At 50.2% G+C, this 16,773-nt stretch overlaps 1 protein-coding gene across 1 annotated transcript in view; it reads right to left on the bottom strand.

The window, feature by feature from the left end:
* Positions 1–5,034: 5,034 nt before the first annotated feature.
* Positions 5,035–16,773, bottom strand: part of LOC101358011 (mitogen-activated protein kinase kinase kinase 19-like) — a 34,818-nt gene continuing 23,079 nt past the window's right edge. Inside the window, 4 exon segments of the mRNA XM_012559116.1 lie at positions 5,035–5,211; positions 5,720–5,830; positions 7,322–7,514; positions 8,460–8,553. Coding sequence (XP_012414570.1) covers positions 5,035–5,211; positions 5,720–5,830; positions 7,322–7,514; positions 8,460–8,553 — 575 coding nt within the window.

The raw sequence follows: 16,773 nt of genomic DNA, 5'->3' as shown, positions 1-16,773 counted from the left end.
GTCCCAGATCCCTGCACCTTAGGGAGATGCCTCCCTTGAGCCCATTCCCGTGGGAACCATCCTGGTGGACACAGCTTTCTTTGTCCAGAGAGTAAGGAAACAGGCCCCAGGTTTAGCGAGGGAGACTTAGGCAGACATGAGTAAGGACTTCCTCCCAGCATCTTGTGCACGTCAGTGGGGCAAGATGACCAGAGAGATCATAAAATGCTGTCCCCTCCCTGAGATGCTCCCCCTGGACAGACAGCCTGGAGGGCTTCAGGGAGCACAGGAGACAGGCTGAGCTGACCTCTCAGAAGATGGGTATCAGGCACTACAGGGGAAGTCAGCACAACGGGACTAAACCAAAGCTAAGAAGTTTCCTGAATACAATCAAACCCTTCGAGAGACAGAGTAGCAGGGGCGGGGGTCTGGAGACTATGCTTTCAGGGGACATCTAGGTCAACTGGCATTACAAAGTGTATTAAGAAAATGTTCTGTATCCTACTTTGGTGAGTGGGGTCTTAAAAGCTGGCAAGCGGCCATCTAAGATGCATCAACTGGTCCCAACCACCTAGAGTAAAGGAGAATGAAGAACACCAAAGACACAAGGAAAGTATTAGCCCAAGATACAGAAAGGGCCATATAAACCAGAGACTTCATCAGCCTGAGACCAGAAGAACTGGATGGTGCCCAGCTACCACCAATGACCGCCCTGACAGGGAACACAACAGAGAGTCCCTGATGGAGCAGGGGAAGGGTGGGGTGCAGAACTCAAATTCTAGTAAAAAGACCAGACTTAATGGTCTGACTGAGACTGGAAGAACCCCAGAAAGCAAGGCCCCCAGACTCTCTGTCAACCCAGAACTAAAACAGTTCCCGAGACCAACTCTTCAGACAAAGATTTGACTGGGCTATGGGACATAAAATGATACTCGTGAAGCGTGTGCTTCTTAGCCCAAGTAGATACCTGAGACTAAATGGGCAGCTCCTGTCCAGAGGCGAGATGAGAAGGCAGAAAGTGTTAAGAGCTGGTTGAATGGACACAGGAAGTCAGGAGTGGAAAGGAGGGGTGTGCTGTCACAGTATAGGGAGAGCAACAAAGGTCACATAAGAAAGTATGTATAAATTTTTGTATGAGAACCTAACTAGATAGTAGACAAGAATTATCTTAGGTGAAGAGAAGGACAACACACAATACTGGGAAGTCAGCACAGCTGGACTAAACCAAAAGCTAAGAAGTTTCCTGAATACAATCAAACACACTTCGAGGGACAGAGTAGCAGGGACAGAGGTGTGGGGACCTGCTTTCAGGGGACATCTAGGTCAATTAACATAAGAAAGTTTATTAAGAAAATATTCCACATCCTGCTTTGGTGAGTGGCATCTGGGGTCTTAAAACCTAGCAAGCAGCCATCTAAGATGCGTCAATTGGTACCAACCCACCTGGAGCAAAGGAGAATGAAGAACACCAAAGACACAAGTTAAATATTAGCCCAAGAGACAGAAAGGGCCACATAAACCAGAGATTCCATCAGCCTGAGACCAGAAGAACTAGATGGTGCCCAGCTACCACCAATGACTGCCCTGACAGGGAACACAACAGAGAGTCCCTGACAGAACAGGAGAAAAGTATGGTGCAGAACTCAAATTCTAGTAAAAAGACCAGACTTAATGGTCTGACTCAGACTGGAGGGACTCCAGAAGACATGGCCCCTGGACTCTGTTAGCCCAAAACCAAAACCATTCTCGAGGCCAACACTTCAAAGATTAGACTGGACTATAGGACATAAAATGATACTCGTGAAGAGTGTGCTCCTTAGCTCAAGTAGATCCATGAGACTAAATGGGCAGCTCCAGTCCAGAGGCAAGATGAGAAGGCAGAGAGGGTCAGGAGCTGGCTGAATGGACACAGGAAAGCCGGGGTAGAAAGGAGGAGTGTGCTGTCACAGTATAGGGAGAGAAACTAGGATCACATAACAATGTATGTATAAATTTTTGTATGAGAAACTACCTTGAATTGTAAACTTCCACTTAAAGCACAACAAATATACATATATATATACATATATATGGCTAAAAAAAAAAACAAAAAAACAAGAAGATGGGTGTCAGAAATTGGGAAAGCAGATTGGGAGAAAAGCAAAGACTGCAATCAGACTGACAGACATGGGGCAACCTAGGGGAGCTGGGACCTGGTCATGTTTACAGGAAACAGCTCAGTTCTGGGGTGTGTGTCCCAACAGGCCTGACTAGGCCCATCCCCAAAGCTGAGGAAGTGGGGACAGAGCTGGCAGAGCTGGTGGAGAAACCCCCAGGAGGGGCAAGAGGAAGGCAGGAGGGTGCAGGCTGGGCGGCCCTTGTTTGGAGAGAACCAAGCACTTTTCAGGTGAGACAGGCAGGAAGAACTCTTCAGATAGTGCAAGCTCCCCTGGGCCTCGAGGAAAATGGCCTGAGTAACCCCATCAACTATTTGCATGTCTCTAGACAGGACTAACAGCCCAGTGGAGGACGCACAAAGCTGGGTCTCAGGGCTGCAATCTTGCAGGCCCCCATTCCTGGGTTCCTTCCTTTTCAAGCATTTGCTGAGCACAGAATGAGGGCTAGACACCTGGGCCAGGGCCAGGGATGCAGAGATGGACGAGACAGGGTCTCCGCCTTGGCAGAAGACTAAACAAAACCAAACAGAACTTGCTGTCAAGTCTGTTCTGTCTCATGACAGCCCCATGTGTGCAGACTAGAACTGAGCCCCGTGAGGGTGTTATGTTTGTGATCTTTCGGAAACAGATCACCAGGCCTTCCTTCCAAAGTGCCTCTGGGCAGACTAAGACTGCCAACCTTGCAGTTAACAGCCCAGCACTTAACCACATGCACCTTGATGGCAGACAGAGAACAGTACAAACACAACCGCTGGGCAGCAGGACCTGGACATAGGAGGGGAGGTTCAGACCCAGCAGGAGCTCATAGGAAGGACCAGAGGGAAACGGGCGTGGACGTCTGCCTAGAAGAGGCTAGGGCCCAGCTAGTCCTGAAGGGCAAGCTCTGGCAGGACTGTCAGATGTGGAAGTGGAGGCAGGTGGCCGTCCAGGCCCAGAAAGCAGCACCTGCAGAACTCTGCTTCAGAACTGGGCTGCTCAGACGCCAGCGTCTCCTGGGCTCAGCCCTTAGGAAGTTGCTTACTTGGCTTGGCACGCAGACCTAGCCTGGGGGAAGGAACCACATCAAGTCCCTTAAATGACCACCCTGGTCATTTGAACAGCTGAGCAGCACAGATGATCTCTCATCATTCTTTTAAATCTGTCAAAACAAGCTCGGGACGCCAGTTCCCAGACCCGTCCTCAGAAAAGAAAGCTCACCACGATGGGGCCCCACCAAAAAACCAGTTTCCATGGAGTTGACTCCAACTCATGATGACCCCACATGTATCAGAGTAGGACTGTGTTCCATAGGGTTTTCAGTGGCTGATTTTTTGGAAGTAGATTGCTAGTCCTTTCTTTTGAGGTACCTCTGGGTGGACCTGAACCTCTGACATTTTCCCATTAACCATTTGCACCACCCAGGGACTCCAACAGCTCCTAAAGGTAGAGGAGACTCTTCCAGAGAAATTGTGCATCTGTGGTCTGGGCTCCCAGGGAGAGAGACAGAGAAAGAGACGACACAGAGATGGGCAGGTCTCAGGGAGGGTCAGGGACCACGGGAGGACTTGGATCAGTGAGTCATGAATTGTCCAGAGTTAGGAGTAATACCCACAACCATCACCATTTGTTGTTAAGAAAACAGAGCCCCCCCCCTTGCCTCCTCCAGGAAGTCTTCCTTGACTGAGTCTCCCACATTCCATTTACCCTATCCATGCCCTCTTCCTGACAGTGGGTGTCTGCTGCTCTGCCAGGCTGGATTGTCAGCTCCTGACTCACTCAGTATGCACAAAACCCAACTCATCACATTCTTCACAGACCGGCTTCCCACCCTGACATCCGTGATCTGCGTGTCAGTTACAGGCATCATCTCGCCTCTGTCATCGAGCCTGAAACCTCAGCCTCCTTCTGGGTCTCCCCTTCCTCAGCCTCCACCTGCAGTTGCCGAGGTCCAGGATCTCTTGTGTCCACTCCCTCCTCTCCACCCCTGCAGCCACTTATGCAGCCCAGCCTCATTGCTTCCTGCCCAAGCTGCTGCAGGACCCTCTTAATGGGTCTCCTGGCCTCCAGCCTCTGCCCTGTCTCATCTCTTCTTCTTGCCCCTGGCTTATTCTAAAAGAACAGCTCAGGTCATATGACCTCCCTCCCGCCACTGAAACAATCGCAGGGGTCCCATTACCTAAAGAATGAACTCCACATTCCAGTGCTCAGCATCCGAGGATTCCCAGAGTCTGGTCCTAACCCACCCTTTCAAACTCATTCCATACGATTCTCCGTGGACACTAATTTCCCACCAAGCTATTTATTGTCCTAGGATACACCGTATAATTTCTCCTGCTGCTCCCTCAGCTTGAAATGATTCCTCCCCATCCCATGCCTTCGCCTCCTGGCCCCTTCCCAGCCCCAGGTGCTCCATTTTTCATCTAGATTCCTTAGCTCTCTCCTTCGGAGCAGGGAGACCTTCAAACAGGGGGCCTTGGTCAGTGCACCCCGGCCCTTAGAGCCTCCCGTCCAATCATGTGTGAGAGTGAGTGAATGATCAGATACATTGCTAGTGTGGCCTAAATTGCTTCACCGAGTGCCATCTCCCCAAGACAAGAGACTCCTCAAACCCAGACAGAAACCTGAGGGCAGGGGCTGTCCCCTCCCTCAGACTGGGAGCTCCCTGGAGGCAGGGGCTGTCCTCCCCCCTCAGACAGGAACTCCCTGGAGGGAGGGGCAGTATCTCCCACCCAGAATGGATGTTCCCCAGAGAGGGGACCAAACCTCCTTCTGGACCATACGGGATGCCTAGAAGCATGAATTGACTAATATCCAGGTGTATTTATGATATTGCTTTATTCTCCTCCCACACAGCTGTCTTCCATGTATGTGGGCATGCACACACAGACACACACCCAGGGGAGTGCAGGCTGAGCCCCCTCTAGTAGAGGCCGTGCTGGGGGCAGTAGTGGGTGCAGAGCTGTCGGTGGTACTGCCAGTGGTAGTCCCTTACCAGCTTGCCCAGGACATAGAGGAACTCCTCAAAGCAGATCTGGTTGTCCTTGTTCTTGTCCGCTGCCCAGAACAACTCTGAGATGTAGTACGGCTCCTTCCGGCCCTGGGGAGCAGGGTGGAGGTCAACACCATCCACCGACCAGGGCTCCCCACCACCTGCTGGAGTTGGGGTGGGGGACCACCGTGGCACAGCCCTGCCTGCAGGCACTTGCAGGAAACAACTCCACACTCAAACAGTCATGGTGAGGAAGCCACGGGCTGAAAATCAGGCAAACAGACAGGTGTGTGGATGCTCCGCTGCATGGACCTGGAACGGCGTGGGTATCAACTGGGCACTGCTGACAGTCCCTAAGCTGGGTGGCCTGGAGACTCCAGACCCCTTCACAACCACCGTCAGTAGCTCCTGAGCCTGTCTGCCCAGCTGGACTGCAAGCTCCCTGATCAGGTGCTTCCTGGAGGCAGGGGATGAGCCTCCCTCCTTCCCTCTGGGCACTCCCTGAGGGCAGAGTCAGCCCTTGCTCATCTCTGTGCCCCCAGCACCAAGCGGTGCTGGCACCAAGCAGTGTGGACGCTGCGTGCTATGACATCTACCGGGATTAGAGATGGCTTGCATGCTCTGCCATGCCACACAGGAGGTGCAGGATGAGGGAAAGGACAAAGCCACGAGCCCCGGAGTTGTGCAGGGTGTCCCACAGGACGGAAGAGGTGGCCTTGATCTGGCCCTGGGGGGGTGGTATAGGAGAGTGTGGAGGCACTTCAGGTGGAAGGGACAGGGTGAGAAGGGCAGGGCACAGGCTGAGATGAGATGGGCACTGGGGCACTGGGCAGTGGCTGAAGAAGCACGTCTCAGCCGGACTTGGCTGGTGGGTGTGGAGAATCCAGCGTGGAGCCCTCAGAAAGCACCCAGAGGAAGGAGCACCTGTGAGGAGCAGCTGCAGCCAGGGGTAAGGTCCTCGTCCCTGAGGGCAGGCCTGCCCAGCTCTCCCTATCTCCCCACCATCTATTGTTCCTATAATTATACCTCCTCCACAGAGCTGTTAACCAGAAAAGAGCCGGAGGCGTCCTGCTCTGGGCTGGCTCTCCTCAGCTGCCATCACCTCAGTCCACCTCCCAGGCTCCTACCTGTCTGCCCTCTGCCCAGGTGCTGAGACCCAAGAGACCTGTACCAGGGTGGGCAGCCCCACCAGTGGCAGGGCTTGGGAGATCCTGGCACAGCCCCACCGCAGAGGCAGTTTGGCTCTGGAAAGAAAAGAGTCCTAGAAAACGGGGACCAACCCCAATAACCACCCACTGAATTCTCTTCCTTCACAACCCTCAGAGTTAGACTCCAATGAACTGAAGGCAAGCTGCCTTTTCTGACAGGTTCCCCAAAATCAGGCAGAAGGAGATGGGAAGTGTCCAACGGAGGGCCTTCTCCTGGAATGTGAGGACCTTGGGGTCAGGGGGACTGACTTGCAGTCCTCTTGAGATGATACAGCCCAGAGATCCCCCCAGGCACGGGACAGAGGGCCGAGGGCACGCCCCAGAGACACATCTCCGGCAGGCCCTGCAGTCCTCAAGGAGCCCGGTAATCACAGGGCTGGGCCTGACAACAGAGATAGCAGGGCCTAAGTAGAGTCTGGGCCGGGGTTCCCGGGGTTGGTCTGAGAGACTGTGTGAGCCCTTCAGACAGGAGACGGGAGAGGAACGTTGCCTTTCTTGCCCCCACCCACACCCTACTCCCACCCTGGTCTAGAGGGGCAGCTGCAGCCTAAACCAGCCCTCCCTCCCCCAGGCGCAGAGGGCAGGTGGGCCAGGCTCATGCTAGACCCGGGAGAAGGGGCTGGAACCCAAAGGGCTTGCTGAGGTGGGGTGGGGGTGGGGCAGGGTCGCTGACCAGGTGGGCTGTGGGTAGAAGGTAGGTTTAGGGTCTGCACTAAGGATACAGGATGAGCAGAGAAATAAATAGGTTTGGGGTTAGGATTGAGTTTCAGGGATCAGCTGTGGTTGGACTGGAGTGAGGCCAGGCAGGGAGGTTCAGGGGATAGAAATAAAGCCAGCTGGGCCCATCCCTTCCTCTGGCCACAGAGCCTGCCCTCCCCTCGCCTGAGTTGGAAATGCTCGTGGAAGATGGTTCCTTGTACCTAAAACCGTCACTGCTCACTTCCACCCCTGATAACCACGCCCCACCTCCAGGCCCCACCTTACCCCCACCCCACCCAGACCCCACGCACCAAGCTCTCCATGAAGTGGGGCACGTTGTCCATGAGCAAGGACCTCAGCTCCTCCAGGGACAGGGTCTCCACGTCCCCTTCCCGTGCCACGTACTGGTGGTAGCAGTGGATGATTTGGAAGAGGGATTCCTCCACTGGTGTGTCTGTCATGGCATCTGGACCAAGGTCGGGGGCAGAGGGCAGCTCTGGAGACCTGGGAGTAGAGCAGCAGGGGGCAGGGGAGAATCTGAGAGGAGGAGAAAACAGCACCTGGTCTGGGGCATCCCACAGCAGCTTGAATCTTCTGCCCTCTTTCTTGCCCACATTCCTACACCTTGTCTCAGGTGTCCTCCCTGCCCTCCATCTGACTCCTTCCAAATTGGCTCAAAGTCCTTGACCTACGAGAAGCCTTCCTGCTAAAGCTCAGGGCAGAGCTCTATGTCTTCGCTCAGATTGGGGCCTTCCTGAGGACAAGAGCTGTGCCCACCTCCCTTCCAACCTCACTCTTGGTTTACCAAAACCAAGCCCGTTGCCATCAAGTCAATTCCAACTCATGGCGACCCCATGGGTTACAGAATATAAACTGCTCTGTAGAGTTTTCTTGCCTGTAATCTTTACAGAAGCAGATCTCCAGGCCTTTCTTCTTCAGCGGCACTGAGTGGGTTTAAACTGCCAATCTTTAGGTCAGTAGCCGAGCTCAAACTGTTTGTGCCACCCACGACCTTTTTACTCTTAGTTTAGGAGTGACCTAAAGTCAAGAACAAGGAGATACTAAAGACTCCTGGAATCAACACGGAGTTTATGCTGTTTTCCAATGGAAATATTTTAAAACCCCTTGAGAAGGCAGGTTGCCCACTACCATAGACCATCTTATACCCCAAATGGATTATTAAAATAATTATACTACCTGGAAACCTCAGCCCTGGTCATGCAGGGTGATGCTGTTTTCCCTCTCAACCGAATGTGCCTACAACACAGGGATGCCCATCTTTGCTCCCACCTTGCAGGGTGGCCCTGTCTGGTATCAGTTTCAGCATTTACAAAGAGAGACTACACGAAGTTGGTGCCACCCCTGCAGCCCTTAAGAGCCTGTACCTGCCCCCCAGCCTTTGTGCGCTGGGCTGGGCAGCAGCTGGGACACTTGGAGGCAGAGGCCCACGGCCTGGCCCCGCAGCTCTCATCCCAGTGCTCCACGCACACCAGCTCACAATGCCCATGGCCACCCTCTCCCCACACCATGCGGAGACCTCTGCCTTCAGGGGAGGGAATACCCTGCCAGATCAACAGGCTTTCCAGAATTCTGGACAGAGAAGAATCACAACTACCGCTGCTTCTAGCTGCTTCTACTGCGTGTGGAGCCGGCCAGGCACCGAGCTAAGCATTCTATGTACGTTATCCATTTCAGCCTCACAGGGACCAGGCGTCACCGTCCCCATTTTCCTGAGGAGGAAATGAAACCCAGAGACATTAAGCAAGTTTTATAAGGTCGCACAATTTACCCACTTGGGATTGGATTCAAACCAAAATCTTTTAAGAATAACCCCAAAGATATGCTTATAATTCAGGGTCCAAAACCCCTTTGGTAACCCCTTTTGATCTGCTTTGGAAAATTATCCAGTGAAAACCTTGTATGGATCACAGTGAACTGATTGGCAGCCAACCATGGGGATGGCACAGGACCGGGCAGCATTTCATTCCATTGTGCATGGGGTCACCATGAGTTGGGGCCAGCTCAACGGCAGCTAACAATAGTAAACCCCTTTGGGGACCACAGCTGTGATGTTGGAACATCCGTCTACACTGCACACATTCTCTTAAACAGGTACCTTGCCCACCTCTGCTGCCTTGAACCTGCACAGTCCCAACACAGCCCTTCCCCATCCCCATGATTGTCTTGCGAGGGACACTAACCTGTTGCTGCTGGGGCAGGAGGGCTCAGCACCCCCAGCCCCAGTCTGTGGCTTCTCCTGGAGATTCCCCAGCACTCAGGCAGGAGTTGGCTGCGTGCTCAGGGGCCCCGCCACCAAGCCCCACATCTGCCCTTCTCGGGGACTGGATGCTGAAAGATTCTTCAACGGCAGGATGCAGCCTTAATTGCATTCCTGAGAGGACATCATGTGACATTTTCTTCCTAGGGTTGACTCAACCAGTTTCAGGGACCTGCCTTCCCTCTGAGCCTGCTCTGAAGCATCTAAGAATCACAAAGGTCTTATTATCCATCTCCCTGCCTCACGGGAGCTCATCCTCCTCTCTCCAGGGCTTGGGTGAAGCCCAGTATACGGCTTAAATACATCTTCCCTGGATGTCCTCCTGCAATTAGAGAACCCCCAAACTCCACAGCAAGGAAACACACTCGTTTATTCACTCATTCACTCATTCATTCATCCATTACACAAATACTTCTCAAGGATCTACAGGGTGCCAGACCCTCTGTAGGCAACATGAGTATGATACGGGGCCAGCTCACCAGGTGGGGACAAGTGTCAGGATCAGAGAGGCACACACTGTTATGACACACAGTGAACACCACTTATTTAGTGGCACGAACAGGGGACTCAGGGTGCCCAGGAAAGAACGACTTCTGCCTGGAGAGTTGAAGAAGTCTTCCTCAGAACAACAAACCCATTGCTGTCTAGTCTTTTCCAATTCATAGCGACCTTATAGGACAGAGTAAAACTGCCCCATAGAGGTTCCAAAGCTGTAAATCTTTATGGATGTAGACTGTCATGTCTTTCTCCCAAGGAGCGACTGGTGGGTTCAAACCACCAACTTTTTGGTTAGCAACCAAGTGCTTAATCACTGTGCCACCAGGGCTTCTTTAAGACTTCCTTAGGGAGGTGATTTGTGAGTAGGGACCTGAAGAAAAGCTTTGAGTTGTAAGGGAGAGAGTGGAGGACCACGTGCTCCAGGCAGAAATGGCAGGGGCACCGGTGTGGGTATATGTGAAAAGGTGGCTGCTTGGGGCATGAAGTCCACAGGGTGCATTGAAATCAGCTGGAAGAAGCGAGGCTGGAGGGGGAGGATGGAGATAACACGTGACGGGCTCTGTACTCCAGGCGGGAGATGCAGCTTCATCCTGTGCATGAGGAGCTTTAAATGGCTGAGTGATGGATGGGAGGTGAGAGGGAACTGGTAGGACCAGCTTTGTTTATTAGGAACTGATCAACGGCAACATGAAAGTGATCCTACTTTAAGGGAGGCTGGATGTGTAGGCTCGGTCTGCCTACAAGTGCCACCTGGGCCCTTGAGTGACAGGTGAACTCACCTCCACCTCACCCCACCACAAGCCTCCTCTCAACATGCTCTTTCTGCCTCTCCTTAACCAGTTAATCAGCTGCCATGGAGTCCATTCTGATTCAGTGGTGACCCTATGGGTGTCAGAGTAGAACGGTGCTCCACTGGGTTCTCAAAGACTGATTTTTTGGAAGTACATTGCCAGGCCTTTCCTCCAAGGCGCTTCTGGGTAGACTCACACCTCCAACCTTTTGGTTAGCAGCCAAGCATGTTAACTGTTTGCACCACGCAGGGACTCCCTGTCCCCAAGCAGATACCCTGGGAAGGGCCACACAAGTTCATGAGTGAATCTCCAGAAGGGGGGGCCAAAGGACAGGCAATCGAACTAGAGACTACAGACGTCTGGGTGTCCCTAAAGGCTTGAGAAAAACTAAGCAGATAATTAAGCCAGAACTTTTTCCAGTTTCCAGCATGAGCCTTCACCTACCAAACCTAACGATTTCCTCAACAAGCAAGTGGTTCATCAATACACTTTTATGTTTCAAACTAAAAACATGGATCGAATTTCTAAAAAGAAAAGTAATGTGGTAATGTCAAGCTGCAGCCACAGAGAATTTGACTGAATACCTTTGATTCAGCCATCATTCCCCCAGGAATTCATCCCAAGAAAGTAATTAGACAGATGTTAAAAGCAATCATCAGGAAAATGTTCACCACTGCAATCTCTATACACAATAAAAACAAAAAAACGAAACCTGGAAACCACTGAATGAACAAATGTGAGGTATCCATATGACTCGCCCTCAGGCAGTTGCTGGATAACAATTTGTTGCTCAAGAGAAGCTCCATGAATGAAGAAAACAAAATACAAGGGAAAGATTAGTCCAAAGGACTAATGGACCACAACTACCATGGCCTCCACCAGACTGAGTTCAGCACAACTAGATGGTGCCCGGCTCCCACCACTGACCGCTCTGACAGGGATCACAACAGAGGGTCCCAGACAGAGCCGAAGAAAATTGTAGAACAAAATTCTAACTCACAAAAAGAGACCAGACTTACTGGCCTAACAAAGACTGGAGAAACCCCGAGAGTATGGCCTCCGGATACCCTTGTAACTCTGTACTGAAGTCACTCCTGAGGTTCACCCTTCAACCAAAGATTAGACAGACCCATAAAACAAAACAAGACTAAATGAGCACACCAGCCCAGAGGCAAGGACTAGAAGGCAGGAGGGGACAAGAAAGCTTGTAATGGGGAACCCAAGGTCGAGAAGGAGAGTGCTGACATGTCGTGGGGTTGTTAATCAATGTCATAAAACAATATGTGTACTAACTGTTTAATGAGAAACTATTTGTTCTGTAAACTTATCTAAAGTACAATTGTAAAAAAATTTTTAAAAAAAGAGAAACTCCATTTTCTGATCTCTGGCTTTTGGGGAGGGCAGATTGCACCCCTCTTCACCCTGCTCTTTGTTCAACAAAACGACCCCCACCTGAGGCCAGCACACAGTGATGTCTCCTTCCACAACTGGGCTACATCTGCCCTCTTCACTGTGCTCATCCTTAACCAGGGCTAGTGAGGGCAGAGTGATCATCTGTTTGCATGGATCAAAACTTGTTCTATTGATCTATTATTGGGAGACATTGAAATTATTTTTAGTTGATACATTTTAATGTCATCTCTTCTTTAATATTACTATTTCTTCAGAATTTTGACATGTGTAAAGCCCTGTGCTAGTTGCTGGGGAGAGATGAGGACAGAAATGAATCGGACAACATTCTTCCTTCCAAAAGCTCATACTCTGGAGGCAGAGGCAGACATCTAAACAAAACTTCAAAGTACTGTACTTAGGAAAGAACTGCAAACTTGGTGCCAAGCACGTGCCATCAGTGTGGCCAAAGCAGGGTCCTGAATACCCAAACATCCCAGCCTTTACAATTGTGCAGACCAGTCACTGAAAGCGACACCTTGTGGCAGCCACAAGCCACTGCAGCAAAGAACAGTTCCATTAGCTAGAGGGAGGAGTTGTTGGTTGCCTTCACGTTGGCCCTGACTCATGGCGACCCCATGTACAACAGAATGAAACGTTGCCCAATCTTGTGCCATCTTCACGATCATTGGTATGCTCAAGTCCATTGTTGCTGTGTATTTTGAGTGCCTTCCAACCTTGGGGCTTGATCTTCTAGCACTATATTGGATAATGTTCTATTGTGATCCATACAGTTTCCATTGGCTAATTTTCAGAAGTAGATCACCAGGCCTCTCCTTGGCTGTCTCAGTCTGGGAGCTCCACTGAAACCTGTCCACCATGGGTGACCCTGCTAGTATTTGAAATACCAGTGGCACAGCTTCCAGCATCACAGCAACGAGCAAGCTAACAAAGTACGACAAACGGATGGTGGTGAGGACGGAGACACCCGCAGCTGGCCCTGAGCACCTAAGGTTTTAGACATTCAAAGACCTCAGGAAAATAATATTAGACTTCTGGTTAAGAGGTCATTGGGGGAGAATAATTACTTAAATTGCTTTAAAAATTAAATTTAAAAAAACTTTGGTACCCGAGATGGTGAATCTGGTCATACTGGTTAACTATGAGGCTTCGATGGGGATTTTTGCCAGTTCTCATCAGTTTATATCTACTTTCTACTTTACAGACCTAGTTAATCTTTAGAATCAAGAGCAAACCGATACCCTAGTCCGTGACCTCCATAGCGTATCTGAAACGTGTGATGGGCTATGCTTGAAGGGGGCTACTGGATGCTTTAGAATCCTTAGGGGGAGGATTGGGATGAAAGAGAAAGAACACGTGGTATTATTGAGTTTTCTGTACAACTTAATCTCTTTGCTATGCAGAAAATTAGAAGAGGATTAGAGTATAAAGAGTGCCTAAGCGGCCTCTGTAGGTCCACGAGACCTCCTGGAGACTGAGAAAATAGCTACAGTACCGAGCGATTCCTCTAGGCTGAACACCATTCCATGGACTTCCATTCATGTCCTCTTTATAACAACTGCAGACAAGGAACCCAGGGAATAGGCATGTTAAGCAACATGCTCGAGGTGACACCGCTGGTAAACGCAGAGGCATATTTCAAACCCGGACCGTCTGGCTCCACAGCTCTTGTTCTTCACCACGACATTATCTCACCCCTGAATCACAGGGCATCCAGACTAGGCGAGACCAAGGGAAGAGTCCAGCAGTTAGAAAAAGAGCTGGTACAAAGGTACTCCGGTGAGAGCCTGCCTGGTGTGGTCAGAGGACAAAAAGAAAAGCAATGTGGCCAGAATGGCATGAATGAAGGGCAGAGTGATAGGAGGTAACATGTCAGAGGTAAGCAGAGGCCAGACCGAGGAGGACCTTGCAAATTTGGAGTTTAGCCTACATGGGATAGCAATCCATTAAAAGATTTTAAACAAGGGATATGACGTGTTCATGGACTAGGAGATACTGCTATTGTAGAGATGCCAATTTCTCCCCAAATTTAACTGTAGATTCAGTGCAATTCCCATCAATATCCAAGCAGGCATTTTTTTTTTTTTTTTTTAGGAATTGACAAGCGAATTCTAAAAAGTACATGGAAATGCAAAAGGCTAAGAATAACCGATGGAGTCCTGGGGTGGCACAAACAGTTAAGTGCTCAACTACTAGCCCAAAGGGGCCACAAAAGACAAGCCTAGCGATTTGCTTCTGAAAGGTCACAGCCTTGAAAACCCTATGGAGCACAGTTTTACTCTGACACACATGGGATCGCCATGAGTTGGAAATAAACACCTAAGATAGTCATGGAGGAGAAAAGAGTTAAAGGATCTACAGTACTAGATGTTAAGACACTGTAATAACTACAGTAACTAAGACACTGAGGGGCTGGTTCAGTAACCCCTTGCCATCAAGTCAATTCCAACTCATAGTGACCCTCCAGGACAGAGTAGAACTGCCCCATAGGGTTTCCAAGGAGCGGCTGGTGGATTCGAACTGCTGACCTTTCGGTTAGCAGCCAAGCACTTAACCACTGTGCTACCAGGGCTCAAAAAGACCAATGGAATTAAATGGAGCATTGAGACAAAGACATCTGCACATACTGCACGTACTCCATGACAAAAGTGTCACTGCTAAGTAGTAGTAGGGAAAGGACAAGCTTTTGAACAAATTTTGCTTGACCAATAAAAGATTCCCATGAAAAAACAACCATGACCTCACAAGCAGGCAAAAATAAATTCCAAGTGGATTGGATCTAAATGTGAAAGTAAGGCAATACATCTTCTATAGCATAAGAAAATATATTCAAGACTTCAGGGTAGGCTAAGATTTCTCAAATAGGACAAAACAGAATACTGACTGAACAGAGGATGCTGGGAGTGATGAGTGGTGCTCAGAACCAGCCAGGCAAGCCCCTAACTCCAGAGTCCCTCAGACATCCCAGATTCTCTGTCACACCAGTGTCCACAGCATCATCCCTTCTGGTGGACTCTTCCTGCTCCAGACCCTACCAGACCGCACTCACAAAGATTACCGGGTAGTCGAGGAAATGATCCTTCTTTAGACTTTTCTTATCTCTCCTTTTCAGGCTCCTCTTTGATGTGTTTGTGAAACAGGGCAGCCATGTCCTCAATGGCCTCCTCAGACACAGTGAGACTCACCTCTGCTGTCCTCAGACAGTGACTGACAAAGCAACAACCTGGGTTTATTTTCCAAGGTGAGAGTCAGTAAGAAATAAGAATGAGAGATGAGGGTTGTTGTCTTAGTCGTCTTGTGCTGCTATAACAGAAATACCACAAGTGGATGGCTTCAACAAAGAGAAATTTATTCTCTCACAGTCTGGTAGGCCACAGGCCCAAATTCAGGGTGTCAGCTCCAGGGGAAGGCTTTCTCTCTCTGTCAGCTCTGGAGGAAAGTCCTTGTGATGCATCGGTCTTCCCTTGGTCTGGGAGCATCTCAGCACAGGAACCTCAGGTCCAAAGGACATGCGCTGCTGCCGGCACTGCTTTCTTAGTGGTATGAAGTTCCCTTGTGTCTCTGCTCACTTCTGTCTTTTAAATCTCAAAAGAGATTGGCTTAAGACACTATCCAAGCTTGTAGATCTCATCAGTATAACTGCTGCTAATCCATCTTATTACATCATAGTGATAGTGTTTACAACACATAAGGAAATCACATCAGATTACAAAATGGTACACAATCATACAATACTGGGAATTATGACCCAGCCAAGTTGATACACACATTTTTGGGGGGACATAATTCAATCCATTGACAGCTGTGAAGAGCATGAGAATGGAGTGAAGGTTTAAAAAGGGCTTGATGGGAAGCTTCCTAAGGAAGCAGGAGTGAGGTGAGAGGCTCAGGCCTAGGACTGTGAGGCCTAGGAGAAGATCAAGTGGTCAACGGCAATGCTTGCTGGGTAAGTATAGGACCAGGCAGGACTGCCGCTGTGCAGGTTTAGGAGCTCCTCGTTCTAGATATGGGGCACCAGCGGTGGATAAGGATGGTCCATAGAAACAAGAGCGACGCACCCAGGGACCAGAACCTGCTAATCATTCCCCACCTTCCTCTCCCACTGCTCCAACCTGGCATCCGTCACCCACTAAATCAGGGGACTCAAGTCTGCAGTCTTCAGTGGAAAACCCAAGTTCTATCAGAACAGAACCAGAATTCTGGGGGACCTTGCCTCTCAACTCAGCAGCTGATATCAAAGGTAGGGTCTTGTCCAAGGTTCCATGATGAAAGTGACAGGCTCAGAGGTCATGTCAGGGACCAGATCTGCCCAGACCTCTGTGTGGAAAAGTTACTGAACTGCATTGGTTTAACTGAAAGCAAAAAGAGACAGGGCACCTTCTTTTCACTCCTGCCCATTGATACAAAATGTCAAGGTGGAAAGAAAGAGACATAGATCGAGAGGCAGAGATTGGTGGAGACCAAGAACGACAGGTTGGAGAGCAGAGTCTCATTGCTTCAGAATATATTTGCAACTGGACTCTGTCCATAGGTGAGCTAAAAGCAAAATGGCCTCCACACAGAACGTTATTATCGTTCTAAGGAAAAGAGCTTGAAAGACTAGACAGCCAGCCTTTGGTTGGGGACTTACACACGGACACAAAAAAAACAAAAATCAATCCGCGGGTTTTACTGTGTCCCATGCCACCCTGCTTCTACCCCGCAGAGCAAATGGTTCCGAGGTCTGTGGTCATTGAGCTCACCTGGGCAAGGCGCTGCGATGACCAGGCTCTAGCTTTCCACAGTG

Source organism: Trichechus manatus, unplaced genomic scaffold (genome assembly GCF_000243295.1).
Source record: "Trichechus manatus latirostris isolate Lorelei unplaced genomic scaffold, TriManLat1.0 scaffold00213, whole genome shotgun sequence".
Lineage (NCBI taxonomy): Eukaryota > Metazoa > Chordata > Mammalia > Sirenia > Trichechidae > Trichechus > Trichechus manatus.
Note: the sequence above shows the minus strand (reverse complement) of the source record. Positions and strands in the feature narration are given on the sequence as shown.